The sequence below is a fragment of the Schistocerca gregaria genome, chromosome 5 (genome assembly GCF_023897955.1).
Source record: "Schistocerca gregaria isolate iqSchGreg1 chromosome 5, iqSchGreg1.2, whole genome shotgun sequence".
NCBI classification, from domain to species: domain Eukaryota; kingdom Metazoa; phylum Arthropoda; class Insecta; order Orthoptera; family Acrididae; genus Schistocerca; species Schistocerca gregaria.
Window position 1 is genome coordinate 262,912,140 of NC_064924.1, and position 15,210 is coordinate 262,927,349.

The following is a 15,210-nucleotide window of genomic DNA, read 5'->3' on the forward strand; positions in this document are numbered from 1 at the left end:
TAGAAGAAGGAACAGGAGTCGATTTAGAAGAGATAGGCGATCCAGTATTAGAATCAGAAATTAAAAGAGCTTTGGAGGACTTAAGGTCAAATTCCTCTCCGTCGGTTCTAGGTCCCCGGTTAACATACAATACAATACAATACAATAAGGTGAAATAAGTCAGAAGGGAACATTCCATCAGAATTTCTAAAATCGTAGGAGGAAGTGGCAAAAAAAGGACGATTCACGTTGGCGTGTAGAATATATGAGTCTGGTGACATGCCATCTGACTTTCGGAAAAGCATCATCCATACAATTCCGAAGACGGAAGGAGCTGACAAATGCGAGAATTATCACACAATCAGCATAACAGCTCATGCATCCAATTTACTTACGAGAATAATACACCGGAGAGTGGAAAAGGAAATTGAGAATGCGCTAGATGACGGTCGGTTTGGCTTTAGGAAACGTAAAGGCACGAGAGAGGCAATTCTGACGTAGCGGTTAGTAATGGAAGCGAGACTAAAGAACAATCATAGGATTTGTCGACCTGGAAAAAGCATTCGACAATGTAAAATGGGGCAAGATGTTAGAAATTCTGAAAAAAAGTTGGGGTAAGCTATAGGGAGACACGGATCATATACAAGATGTACAACTGCCAAGAGGGAAAAATAAGAGTGAACGACCAAGAGCGAAGTGTTCGTATTAAAAAGGCCGTAAGGCAAGGATGTAGCCTTTCGCCCGTACTGTTCAATATGCACATCGAGGAAGCAATGATGGAAATAAAAGAAAGGTTCATGAGTGGAATTAAAATTCAAGGCGAAAAGATATCGATGATACGATTTGCTGATGACATTGCTGTCCTGAGTGAAAATGAAGAATAATAACAAGATCTGCTGAACAGAATGAACAGTCTAATGAATACACAGTGTGGACTGAGAGTAAATCGAAGAAAGACAAAGGTAATGAGAAGTAGTAGAAATGAGAACAACGAGAAATTTAACATCAAGACTGATGGTCACGAAGTCGATGAAGTTACGGAATTCTGCTTCCTAGGCAGTAAAATAACCAATGACGGACGGAGCAAGAAGGATATCAAAAGTAGACTAGCTATGGCAAAAAAAGGCATTCCTGGCCAAGAGAAGTCTACTAGTATTAAATATTGACCTTAATTTGAGGATGAAATTTCTGAGAATGTACGTCTGGAGTGAAGCATTGTATTGTAGTGAAACATGGACTGTGGGAAAACTGGAACAGAAGACAATCGAAGCATTTGAGATGTGTCGAAAATTAGGTGGAGTGATAAGGTAAGGAATGATGACGTTCTACGCAGAATTGGAAGAAAAATGTAGAAAGCACTGATAAGGAGAAGGGACACTACGATAGGACATCTTTTAAGACATGAAGGATGAATTCAATGATACTATAGGGAGCTGTAGAGGGCAAAACCCGTAGAGGAAGACAGAGATTGGAATACATCCAGCAAATAATTGAGGACGTAGCTTGCAAGTGCTACTCTGAGATGGAATTCGTGTTGGGCCGTATCAAACCAGTCAGAAGACTGATGACCAAAAAAATACCCTTGTCACGATTTATTGTTTACCTGTCTACATCGTAGTCGAACCTGGTGGAAGTAGCAGCCAGGTTTTGAGCAGTGTCACCAAATCAAAACCTGTCAAGTTCATTAAAAGGGAAGGTTTGAAATGTTTGATTTTGAAAATAGTGAAGTTTTTCATGGTTTCATTATGCTGCCATTAAGCTGTATTTTCAAAACGCCTGTGATAAACATGGTGTGTAGATTGTTGTTAAAGTCTTTAAGCTCTAAAGCTGTAGACTAATTTTGCGTTTGACGTTCTCCTTTTTCAATTATTCATTCTGTTAATCTTGTCTCAGTTGAGATAAAGTGAAGCGTATTTGTTCTGATTCTCAATGCGGAAAAGTGATTTTTTTTGTGTAAGTATTGATTTAATAAACGTAACAAATTTATTGGAAACTTAGTCAATCGATCCTTTCACGTTAGTAACCATTACCACCACGTACATACTCCCCCCCCCCCCCCCCCCCCCCATGAATCATGGACATTGCCGTTGATGGAGAGGCTTGCGTGCCTCAGCGATACAGATAGCCGTACCGTAGGTACAACCACAACGGAGGGGTATCTGTTGAGGCCAGACAAACATGTGGTTCCTGAAGAGGGGCAGCAGCCTTTTCAGTAGTTGCAGGGGCTACAGTCTGGATGATTGACTGATCTGGCCTTGTAACATTAACCAAAACGACCTTGCTGTGCTGGTACTGCGAACGGCTGAAAGCAAGGGGAAACTACGGCCGTAATTTTTCCCGAGGGCATGCAGCTTTACTGTATAATTAAATGATGATGGCATCCTCTTGGGTAAAATATTCCGGAGGTAAAATAGTCCCACATTCGGATCTCCGGGCGGGGACTACTCAAGAGGATGTCGTTATCAGGAGAAAGAAAACTGGCGTTCTACGGATCGGAGCGTGGAATGTCAGATCCCTTAATCGGGCAGGTAGGTTAGAAAATTTAAAAACGGAAATTGATAGGTTAAAGTTAGATATAGTGGGAATTAGTGAAGTTCGGTGGCAGGAGGAACAAGACTTCTGGTCAGGTGACTACAAGGTTATAAACACAAAAGCAAATAGGGGTAATGCAGGAGTAGGTTTAATAATGAATAGGAAAATAGGAATGCGGGTAAGCTACTACAAACAGCATACTGAACGCATTATTATGGCCAAGATAGATACGAAGCCCACACCTATTACAGTAGTACAAGTTTATATGCCAAGTAGCTCTGCAGATGACGAAGAAATTGAAGAAATGTATGATCAAATAAAAGAAATTATTCAGATAGTGACGGGAGATGAAAATTTAATAGTGACTGGAATTCGGCAGTAGGAAAAGGGAGAGAAAGAAACGTAGTAGGTGAATATGGACTGGGGCAAAGAAATGAAAGAATTTTGCACAGAGCACAACTTAATCATAGCTAACACTTGGTTCAAGAATGATAAAAGAAGGCTGTATACATGGAAGAAGCCTGGAGATATTGACAGGTTTCAGATAGCTTATATAATGGTAAAACAGAGATTTAGGAACCAGGTTTTAAATTGTAAGACATTTCCAGGGGCAGATGTGGATTCTGACCACAATCTCTTGGTTATGACCTGTAGATTAAAACTGAAGAAACTGCAAAAAGGTGGGAATTTAAGGAGATGGGACATGGATAAACTGAAAGAACCAGAGATTGTACAGAGCTTCAGGGAGAGCATAAGGGAGCAATTGACAGGAATTGGGGAAAGAAATACAGTAGAAGAAGAATGGGTAGCTTTGAGGGATAAAGTACTGAAGGCAGCAGAGGATCAAGTAGGTAAAAAGACGAGGGCTAGTAGAAATCCTTGGGTAACAGAAGAAATATTGAATTTAATTGATGAAAGGAGAAAATATAAAAATGCAGTAAATGAAGCAGGCAAAAAGGAATACAGACGTCTCAAAAATGAGATCGACAAGAAGTGCAAAATGGCTAAGCAGGGATGGCTAGAGGACAAATGTAAGGATGTAAAGGCTTATCTCACTAGGGGTAAGGTGGATACTGCCTACAGGAAAATTAAAGAGACCTTTGGAATTAATAGAACCACTTGTATGAACATCAAGAGCTCAGATGGAAACCTGGTTCTAAGCAAAGAAGGGAAAGCAGAAAGGTGGAAGGAGTATATAGAGGGTCTATATAAGGGCGATGTACTTGAGGACAATATTATACAAATGGAAGAGGGTGTAGATGAAGATGAAATGGGAGATACGATACTGCGTGAAGAATATGACAGAGCACTGAAAGACCTGAGTCGAAACAAGGCCCCCGGAATGGACAACATTCCATTCGAACTACTGTCGCACTTGGGAGAGCCAGTCCTGACAAAACTCTACCATCTGGTGAGCAAGATGTATGAGACAGGCGAAATACCCTCAGACTTCAAGAAGAATATAATAATTCCAATCCCACAGAAAGCAGGTGTTGACAGATGTGAAAATTACCGAACAATCAGTTTAATAAATCACAGCTGCAAAATACTAACGCGAATTCTTTACAGACGAATGGAAAAGCTAGTAGAAGCCGACCTCGGGGAAGATCAGTTTGGATTCCGTAGAAATGTTGGAACACGTGGGGCAATACTAACCCTACGACTTATCTTAGAAGCTAGATTAAGGAAGGGCAAACCTACGTTTCTAGCATTTGTAGACTTAGAGAAAGCTTTTGACAATGTTGACTGGAATACTCTCTTTCAAATTCTGAAGGTGGCAGGGGTAAAATACAGGGAGCGAAAGGCTATTTACAATTTGCACCGAAACCAGATGGCAGTTATAAGAGTCGAGGGACACGAAAGGGAAGCAGTGGTCGGGAAGGGAGTGAGACAGTGTTGTAGTCTATCCCCGATGTTATTCAAACTGTATATTGAGCAAGCAGTAAAGGAAACAAAAGAAACATTCGGAGTAGGAATTAAAATCCATGGGGAAGAAATAAAAACATTGAGGTTCTCCGACGACATCGTAATTCTCTGTCAGAGACAGCAAAGGACTTGGAAGAGCAGTTGAACGGAATGGATAGTGTCTTGAAAGGAGGATATAAGATGAACATCAACAAAAGCAAAGCGAGGATAATGGAATGTAGTCGAATTAAGTCAGGTGATGCTGAGGGAATTAGTTTAGGAAATGAGACACTTAAAGTGGTAAAGGAGTTTTGCTATTTGGGGAGCAAAATAACTGATGGTAGTCGAAGTAGAGAGGATATAAAATGTAGACTGGCAATGGCAAGGAAAGCGTTTCTGAAGAAGACAAATTTGTTAACATCGAGTATAGGTTTAAGTGTCAGGAAGACATTTCTGAAAGTATTTGTGTGGAGTGTATCCATGTATGGAAGTGAAACATGGACGATAAATAGTTTGGACAAGAAGAGAATAGAAGCTTTCAAAATGTGGTGCTACAGAATAATGCTGAAGATTAGATGGGTAGATCACATAACTAATGATGAGGTATTGAATAGGATTGGGGAGAAGAGAAGTTTGTGGCACAACTTGACCAGAAGAAGGGATCGGTTGGTAGGACGTGTTCTGAGGCATCAAGGGATCACGAATGTAGTATTGGAGGGCGGCGTGGAGGGTAAAAATCGTAGAGGGAGACCAAGAGATGACTACACTAAGCAGATTCAGAAGGATATAGATAGCAGTAGGTACTGGGAGATGAAGAAGCTCGCACAGGATAGAGTACCATGGAGAGCTGCATCAAACCTGTCTCAGGACTGAAGACCACAACAACAACAGATACTCGCGATGGTGATTGAATATCTTACAGGGTTTCCCAGGAGCAGTCGTAATATTCGGTGATATGACAGGAACAGTCGTTAGTTTTGTGCTAGTGGCGGCAGTTTCATTCTAGGCCAACCTACCTCGCAGCTTTCAATCTCTTCTCTTGGAATGTTTTTCTGGAACCAAATATGGAACTGGATTATGAAAATAATGGTTTTACAGACAGTTAGTTTGAATCATACTTAGACAACAAAATTCAAAATACAGTACTGAATAATTCAGTCAGAGATAGCCTCTGACATGGTTCAGTTAGAGGTCCACTACTATTCCTATGGCAGAAAGACATGCCAAGCAAAGAGACTGAAAGAAGGGAGGTCACTGGGACTGAATAAAACATCAAAGAGGTTGGATTGGAAAAAGGTGGATGTACTCAAAAGCAAAAAATATTTTATTGGTTCTTCATTTACTACATGATAATGTAATTTCAGTTCCTGAATATTACATTCCAATTCCTTTTCTAAGTGTGGAAAAAATAATAATTAACAAAAGCTTACACAGGGCTACGCCCATTTGTTGTTTCTTCACATTATTTGTTTCCAAAACTGCTGATGAAGTTGCAGCGTATGATGCTTCTTTAGTTTTAATTGTGCTAATCGTGGCAGACCATGGACTCTACAGAGGCTAGGATTTGATCCAGGAGCTTTTACATGGTCGACAGTGAAGGAAATCGATAACAGGAGAATTTATGCAGGTGACGTAATTGTTATTCAGGTTGAAAATCAGGTTAACCTAGTAGCACACGCAAAGAAAAGACTGTTTGAGGATGAAGAGGAGAATACATACAGTTTGCACTAGTTCACCCAGGTAAGGGTAGGCCTAATACAAGCACTATCAAACTTTTGAGTCAGGTTTCCTGTAAATTACAGTTTGGCATTTTTATATACTTGTTCCTCATAAACCACTGATACTATAATATTCAAATTTGGCATACAGTTACTCATTAGAATAGTGAAACATTCTTCGAAAGGAATTTTCATTTACTGCAATAGTAAGGCATTTATCTAAGAGGATTTTTCACAGAGATTTGGAGAGCTGTAAAAATCTAGCAAAATAAGGCATCGTTATTCTATTACACAAATATTTGTAATAATGCCGTATCAAACATTATGCAAATATACTTTAATTTCGTTCTGGCGGATTTTTAAAAAAAGGAACATTTGTACTCACCGCGTTGAAAAAAATTCTGTTGCTATAATTAAAACATATAACGTCAATAAGCATTAAAACGTATTTAAATATCTATATAACTGTGCCAAATGTATTACATTGTCTTGAAAACTTTGGATTTTATAAAGTTTTTCTTTTTTAAATATACTGCAACTTCGCATACTTCCCCTCTTACCCAGCCAAACTCTCGAACGTTTTATTATAGTGCAGCTTGTCTCGCTACTTTCAGTCTCTTTGCTTGGGATACCCTTCAGCCATAGGAATTGGAGTGGACCCAAAATTGAATCCTCTGAGACTCCGTTTCTGGTTGAATTATTCGGCACAGCATTTTGCACTCTGTTTTGTAAATATGACTCAAACCAGCTGTGCATAAAGCCATCAGTCTGCTAAATGTGTTCTATTTTGAAAACCATTCGGTATAGGACATATGTTTGTATGGCGTTTTTTGTCTCAAATGAGCGTTCGATTCATAATCCTGAATATTGACCATTCTTTCTGATACACACAGGCACACCTGTGCGAGGGGCGTTCAGTAAGTACCGCAACTCATTTTTTTCTCTGTCGGTTTAAAAGATGTGGGATTTGCTGTGGAAAATCGTGAAATATTCTCGCTGCAGCCGGAGATGTTTTCCAAGCAGAGAGCTCTCATTGACTTACTTTTGGCACTAAATCAGGTTATCGCAGATATTCATAGGCGCTCGCATACTGCCTACGGAGACCTGAAAGTGAACAAAAGTTGGACAAGGCGTCTGTCATCGTCGCAACAAGGTCGCACAAACGTCTCCAGTCCCCTGAGTGCCGGCTGACAGCACACAGTTGTGACCCCTGCAGTGTTTCAACGTGCAGCACTGCGGAAGGCGATCGACGAATCACAATCAGACACCTCACTGCTCAATTGCACGACTCTGTTGGTAGCGCTGATACACCCGTTCACTAGTTGGCTTACCGAAAGGTTTGTTCCCACTGGATTCTTCGCTACTGTAAAGAGCATCACGGGCGCTAAAGACTACACTGTTGAGCGCCCGTAACACCATATCCATCCATAAAGAGCATTAGTTTGGTCCACAGAAGGATGCACTCCGTAGGAAGCTGAACGTGGATGGAGGTCATTGATGCAGCAAGAGTTTGGCTCCAACGTCGACCAGTGAAGTGGTACCATGCCGTCATATAGGCCCACCCAGTAAGGTAACGTAAAGCCGTCACATTACTGTTTGTAGCCAAAAGAGCGGGGAATAATATGGTTAACTGGAATCCTGAATAAAACCAACATGCGTTCAGAGAAAATGTGTCGCCTCTCGTACACGAGAGTGATTTGCAACTGTAGAGTATCGGTCGTTACATCAGCTGTTTGGCACCCCAGCACCGCCGCGTGGATGAGAGCTACCTGGTGCGACGTTAGCGTGGGTCGCTCACTGCTAGGTTCCGCAGTCGGCACAGCGGGTCGCGGCCTAACAAGGACAGTACGGAGGCTCGCTGTGTTTGCTGGCGCCATCATTAGCAGCGGCGCTGTTTGTGCTGCACTCGTCACTGGCGAGGCCCGGCCCTGCCCGGGGCTCGCATTACGCCAGCTGGAGCCCTCCACACAACAACAGCGGCTCATTTTTCCAGAGCCAGTGCAAGCCCCGGCCTAACGAGCGCGCAAAGGCACGGTGCAATTAGCGCGCGCGTAAAGCTGTTACTGCGACGAGCGGTCGGTTCAGCCCGTCTGGAGCAGCCATCAGCCGCTAGCCGGCAGCGGCCGGCAGACGGGCAATTACGCGGCCCAGGCCAGGGCTTCTGTATGAGCCGCCCCCATCTGCCGCTGCACTCTTTACCAGCAATCCCCTCCTACTGCTCCCACTGTCCCTGGAGACTAATTTTGTTTTCACCGTGACAGAGATTCCACTCAATCCACAGCCTCTTTTGCTGCTTAGTAGCTGTGCGAATCCACTTAGTCCAAAAATACTTTTTCAGTACTGCAGGCATCTATACATTGGTTCTCTGCTACTCTCCACCACGTTCATACACAAGCTGTTAAACATAAACACAATCCAAAAACTTTTCCGACCTCTGCTTGCGTGGTTCTCTCCCGAGTCCTCACCTCTTCTACGTTATTTGTTTCTCTGACTCATTAGTCTTCTGAATGGTTGATACGACCGCCCACTAATTCTTTTCCAGTGTCACCCTCTTCATCTCGTGATAGTACTTGCTCCGTCGTTTCCAATTATTTGCTGAATACTCCAAATTCGGTCTTGCTCTACAAATTTTACCCTCTACATCTCTCTCAAGTTATTCCTTGCTGTCATTGGGGCTCTCTTTCTCCTCAATGTTTTCTCCTCGCCAATTCTGCGGAATGTCTCCTTCGTTTTATGTAATCCACTTAATTTTCAAAAACCCTTCCATAGCATCGTATCTCAAACCACTTGATTCTCTTCTTTCCCACAGTACAATATTTACTTCCGTACATAGTGTGCTCCAGGCGTACATGTCAAGAAATTTCTTGCTCAGTTTAAGGCTGATGGTTGATACTAGTAGACTTCTCTTAGCCAGGAATGCCCTTTGCCTGTGCTACTCACCCTGTTATGCCCTTCCTGCTCACTCAGTCTTGTGTATATTTTGCTTAGAAGGTACGATAATTCCTTAACTTCACCTACTTCTTGACCCCAATTTAGATGTTATATTTATTGATCTTCTCATCCCCGTTACTTTTCATTACTCTCATCTTTCTTCGATTTATTCTTAGTTCACATTCCGTCCTCATTAGACTGCTCATTCCATTCAACAGATCCTGTAAATCTTCTTTACTTTCACCCAGGATAGCAATGTCACAGACATAATTTTACTCCCACTCTTCAACCTTTCTTTTATTTCCGTCATTGCTTCTTCGAAATATAGATTGAACAGTAGAGGTGAAAGACTATATCCCTGTCCAACACCTTTCTTAATCCGAAAATTACGTTCTTCGTCGTCACCTCTTATTGTTACCTCTAGGCTCTTGTATATGTTGTACATTACCCGCCTTTCTCGATACGTTGCACCCATTTTCCTCTTGCACCATTTGACTGTCGAACGTTTTTCTATATGTGGACAAATCCAGTGGACATGTCTTGTTTTTTCTTAAGTCTTTCACCCATTTCCAAGAGCAGCGTCTGAACTGCCGATAATGGCTTTCCCTTTACTGAAGTCAAATTTACTGTCATCTGACAGATTACCAATTTTTCATTTCCATCCTTAGGTATACTTTTCATGTCGGCAACTTCGATGACTGAGCTGTTAAACCGATTGTGCTATAGTTCTCGCAGTTAACTGACCTTCATGCTTGCATGCATGATACTGTTACAGAAGCTTCATGATATGTCTCCAGGCTAATAGATTCTCCAAACGAACTCCAGTAATTTTAGAAATTGCGAAGGAACATTATCTATCGCTTCTGCCTTACCACAAGTCTTCCTAAGCTCCGTTAGATTCTGGATTCCATACGTCTTCCATATCGATTCCCATTTCTTCAGACTGTTAACCATTCTGAATATCACAATTTCCTGCCCCTAAAAGAGAGTACCAAGGATCCTTCCAACCCTTTAGCTGCCGGCCCTTCACGCCCCAATATAACCACGACCCTGCTGCCTCTGCCTATCTAGACAATCACACTACCAAAAGGTGCCTCAGCTTCACCTTGACAGTTTCATCTCGTGGACTAATTTCAAATATATTATAAACAATGTTGCCAAAACCCAGACAATAGATACACAATGAACTCTCCAGGGATTACACCACTCTGACTTACACCCTATTACATAAAAGCAACGTATGGTACTTACATTCCAACATTTTTGTCCAACCTTCTAGAAAATTCTGTAAATCCCATGCATTACATCAAAAGGAGCAATATCGTGTTTCTAATTATCATTCCACCACTATTGCTACTGCCAGTACATACCTTCATCTTTTCACTTCCACACAAGCCAGATACAGTCTCAAGATACGTTTAGCAGACTTCCTCATCCTAATCCTCAAGTCTGTGTGAAAGTGTATCTTTCCTATTCTCTGTCAACAAAGGTACTTCCAATTCTGTAAAATATAGTTCCTCATGCCACTCTCAAATCCCAGGACAACTGTAGAACAAGTCGATACATCCATCAATATACTTCAATCATGTGTAGACCTTGTGTTAACGCAAAGAACTAAAACGCTTAATTGTCCATTCATCTGGTTTTTTTTTTTTTTTTTTTTTTTTTTTTTTTTTTTGTCTGCTGTGTCTAGCAAAGGGTGAGGGCAATTAGACACTGCGGGGAATCTCACACATCGGTTTCCAAGCTATTATGCACCTGTTGTGTGCTGCGCTGTACTGGTTGTTGATACAGTTCACATGGTTGGATGAAGAAACCATTAGTTGCCGCTAAGTTTATGCAGTGACATGATATATGATTCGTCATAATTTGCTGTAATTTTTCTACTGTGAATTTTATGAGTTAGGAACAACTGTCTAATGTGTTATTTAATACTCATATAGTAGGAATAATTCTCTTATGTTTCTGCGTCCACAGATAGAATATTTAACACACTACGTTTGATAGCTATTTTTTGCAACGTACTTAGTAAACCAATTATTCTGACGTATTTTATAGCACGCAATGGCTGGGTACCCCAAAAGTATTACCTGTTATTTTTAATTAAAAATTTACGGCTGCAAATGTTATAACAGATGTAGAAACTCAGAAAAAAGTAATATTCCGTTAGTTTGACGGCTATGCAGTAGAAAGAGGTGTTGAAAATTAAAGAAGAGGAACGGGATATGAAAGACAATGCGAAGGTCACAAAAAACAAAAATTACCGGGATGAAAGCAGGTCATGCTAAGACAAAACGACAGATTTATGAGAGAAAACTTCAACTTTTATCATCTGAATCGCGTTGAGAGATAGCCTTGACCAGCTTGTATGACGGAAATGAAGCACATTCAAAACAAGAAGTTTGTTTAGTGTGCGATGAATTTGAAAAAGAAAGAAAAATTTGGCTCAGGTACATATCCTACTTGTATTGGATCCATTCAGACTCCAGTGAATGAGCCAGTCCAGATAATTATTTTTTTGCAATATATTTATGCAAACAGTAAATTTACCAACTTTTGATTACTCTTCAACACTGGACTTCATACTTTACTCCTATGGTGTATACCGGCGTGTTCTGTTTTCAGATTAAATCTAATTTGTATCGTTTACCAAGTTAGCTGAGAATTAAATCGTAGAAGGAACTGCATAAAATTTGACAAGCCATTATTTGACTCTTCTTTTCCATGACATATTCGGTCAAATAATGCAATGCAGAAATTATGATAGGTATGGCGTCACACAAAAATTAATCACTCGAATGTTATATTACCTTAATATTCAGTTGTTGACATATGAATAAAAAATTGAGGACAAATTCCGTAAGATTATAACTCTGTGATCTACAGTAAAATCCCCTTAGATGTGCCCAATTCACCCACATGCCCCTAATAGCCGAAATTTGCCAATAGTGGCAAATAAACAATAATTAAAATAAAACATAATTTAATTAAATGAAACAAAAATTATTTATAGTCCTGGAACTTCTATTAGAAAAGAAACAAGGCCCATTACTCACATACCTTGGGAAGAAGCTGTAGTGCCAATATAGGACATGGAATTGTAGTTACTAGAATGAAATTTTCACTCTACAGCGGAGTGTGCGTTGATATGAAACTTCCTGGCGGATTAAAACTGTGTGCCGGACCGAGACTCGAACTTAGGACCTTTGCCTTTAGTGGGCAAGTGCTCTACCAACTGAGCTACCCAAGCACGACTCACGCCCCGTCCTCACAGCTTTAATTCCGCTAGTACCTCGCCTCCTACCTTCTAAATTTCACAGAAGCTCTTGTGAGAAGTGATTGCATATACTATCAAATGTAACTGAACACAGCAGTGGTTGGTTGTGCGCCAGTGCAAAATGACTCACCAATACAACGAGGGCGGGCAGCAGCCAAGCGAGTGGGCAGGCGAGCGACAGCAGCTGCCGGCAGCGGCTTCGCAGGCGATGGAGCACGTGCACACTGATGGTGAAGAGCCAGCACGCTGCTGCCAGGTGCGCGTAGTGCAGCACCAGCGACACGGCCTCACACAGCTGCCGGGATCGCGTCGCCTGTGCAGCAAAACATGTCAGCATGCTTCATCACATGGAATGTCAGCATGCTGATGGTGTAGAGTCAGCATGTGGCAGCCAGGTGCACGTAGTGAAGCACCAGCGATACTGCCAGTGAATGTATCACAGTAAAATTGCCTAACACAGCTCTCCAGATAGTGTCATTTTCACAGAGAAGCAAGTGAGTATTCTCTGCCATACGGGACTTCAACATACTGATGATGAAGAGTCAATACTCAGTCGCTAGTCATTGTGCAGCATCAGTGATATTGTCTTGCACAGCTGCTATTAACGTGTCACCTGCAAAAGAAATAATATCGACACTCTCTGCCAACCTGCACATCACTTCATTGTTGGTAAAGAGTTAGTGTGCCCATCAGGTACACCCAGTGGTGCACCTCACACGATCGTCCTAACTCAATGTCTATGTAACAGCATACTCAGCTCATGGTATGTACTCTGCAACAGAGTCCACCAAACAAGCCAAATAGCAAAAAAGCTAATTTAATATTTAAATTGTCATTGATAAAGTACCAGACTTACTATGATATAATGTACCATTAGGTGCCCTTCGTCGTTATTTGTTGGGCCACTACTACTATCTCGATAAACAAAGTGTAATTCAAAAATATTTATAATATTTCACAGCGTCAGTTTATTCAAATAATATCAACTCTAGACTTTTAAGAAAGTCATCAGTACATAATGTGTATCAGCTACTATCAATCATCCCACTATAATATGGGGTTGAAATATCTGTTATCAGAGTCTCCTTTACATGAGAATACACACCTATATAGCAATTTCAAGACAGCTACTTGCTCCAGAAATAAGTCTACAAGCAAGATTAATGTTTTCAAGCAATCATCACAACTAGTTAAGATATTCGGGCACTATCTTTAAATAGTAACTAATATACTTTCGTGACACAATCCTAGTTCCCGATGCTTACGCTTGAGGTTAATTTTGTCTACAGAATCTACAAATATTACGGCGAAACAATTTATAAAGAACTGATTGACACATTTACAGCATATTTCGTAAGCAGAGCAGTTCATGGCTTTCTTAGATCAGGAAGCGTTGTAACACACTCAGAAAGTGTTCTGTTTTGGATAATTATACTAACAGTGTGAATATTCAGTGTAGAAAAGCTTTGCAGATTATCGAGGAATATAACGGCAGAGTTTTAGTTGTGTGGCTGGTATTACTGACAGAATTGGATGATTTTTCACCAATGTCTTTTTCGTAACTAGCCAGCAGTGTTTTCTGGAAGTTAGTAACAGCAAATTGAGGACTTTGAGAGGATAAAAGTGGCAAAAGTATCTCTCTTATTGGACTTCAGGTACGTTGAAACACTTTACATTTTATCCACAGTGGCATAACAAACTACATGTTTCTTGATGCTGACTTGGACACATTGGTCTGAAATTACAGCATTTAGTTATATCACTGTTACTCAGATAGTATCAAACCGATCGGTTCTCTGAAAAGCCAACAATACTGCAGCAATTTTGACGTAGTGCTGCATTTACCATCACAGCCTTCATGGATCTGTAGTTGAAGATTGTCATCCAAAGACATCTACAGTACCCATGTAGGACTGGGCTAATGCATTGCAGCTTTCTAAACATAGACCTTAGTCCATTTAGCCAGATGGAGATTAGAACTGGGCTCAGACACAAGTGTGTGGAGTAAGTCCTAGTACTGTAACAAACTGAATGACAAAAATCACATGAAAGACCAGCAGAAATAGCACCCCTCCGCCGTTCTGATTGTAACGTAGCATACATCTCACTCACATACACTAGACGTCTACGAACCTCCCCCTAGCGATACAGAATTAGATGGACATACTTCCATCAGAGGGGGGACAGGGGGCGAGGGGGAAGAAGGAGGGGGAAGATAGCCTTGGCAAATAGCTACAAGTGCAGCTCCCTTCCCCGCCCTCTATGTTAATAAGATTCAGTGGCAGGTCAGGATTAACTAGACTACCAACTAACGATCATTCCTGAAATATGAGACTGGGTAGTCACAGGATAAGTTTGGAGATGACTGTCGAGGAGCATGGCCCAGGGCTTCATTGTGGCGTTGAGAAGGCTACTCGGATGTTCTTCAGTCGTATGGTGCGTGCGGCTAAACATATGCAATGACTGACCCATTTCTGCCTGTGAGACGTCGGCAGAGTTGTGTGTCTAAGCTCCGATGATCTGATACATATTGATGTGTTTATGGTTGGAGATAGTTTTTCCAACTGCATAGGTGCTTACTATTAGTGAGCAACAGTGCTGCAGGAGGAGTGGGGACTGACCTGTACGCCGGACAGGAAGACGAGGCTGGCAGTGGCGAGGGCGGCCTCTGTGTTGAGCAGTATGGCGGCCGAGCAGTCCCTGGGCCGCTCGCGCAGCCTCCGCGCCGCCGCCAGCAGCGTCAGCAGCTGCGCCACCATGGCGGCCACCGTGCCCGCCACCAGCACCTGCAATGCCACACCCTCAACAGTCGCGGCGTCAGGGGGGACCACGGCGAAGCAGTGCCAAAGTCAGGGGTGACTGGGGTCA

At 41.7% G+C, this 15,210-nt stretch overlaps 1 protein-coding gene across 1 annotated transcript in view; it reads right to left on the reverse strand.

The window, feature by feature from the left end:
- Positions 1-15,210, reverse strand: part of LOC126272600 (adhesion G protein-coupled receptor A2-like) — a 565,914-nt gene that overhangs the window by 70,230 nt on the left and 480,474 nt on the right. Inside the window, exons 6-7 of the mRNA XM_049975543.1 lie at positions 14,964-15,128; positions 12,473-12,655 (exon numbers count right to left, since the gene is read on the reverse strand). Of these exons, the coding sequence (XP_049831500.1) occupies positions 12,473-12,655; positions 14,964-15,128 (348 nt within the window). The remainder of the gene's footprint in view (positions 1-12,472; positions 12,656-14,963; positions 15,129-15,210) is intronic.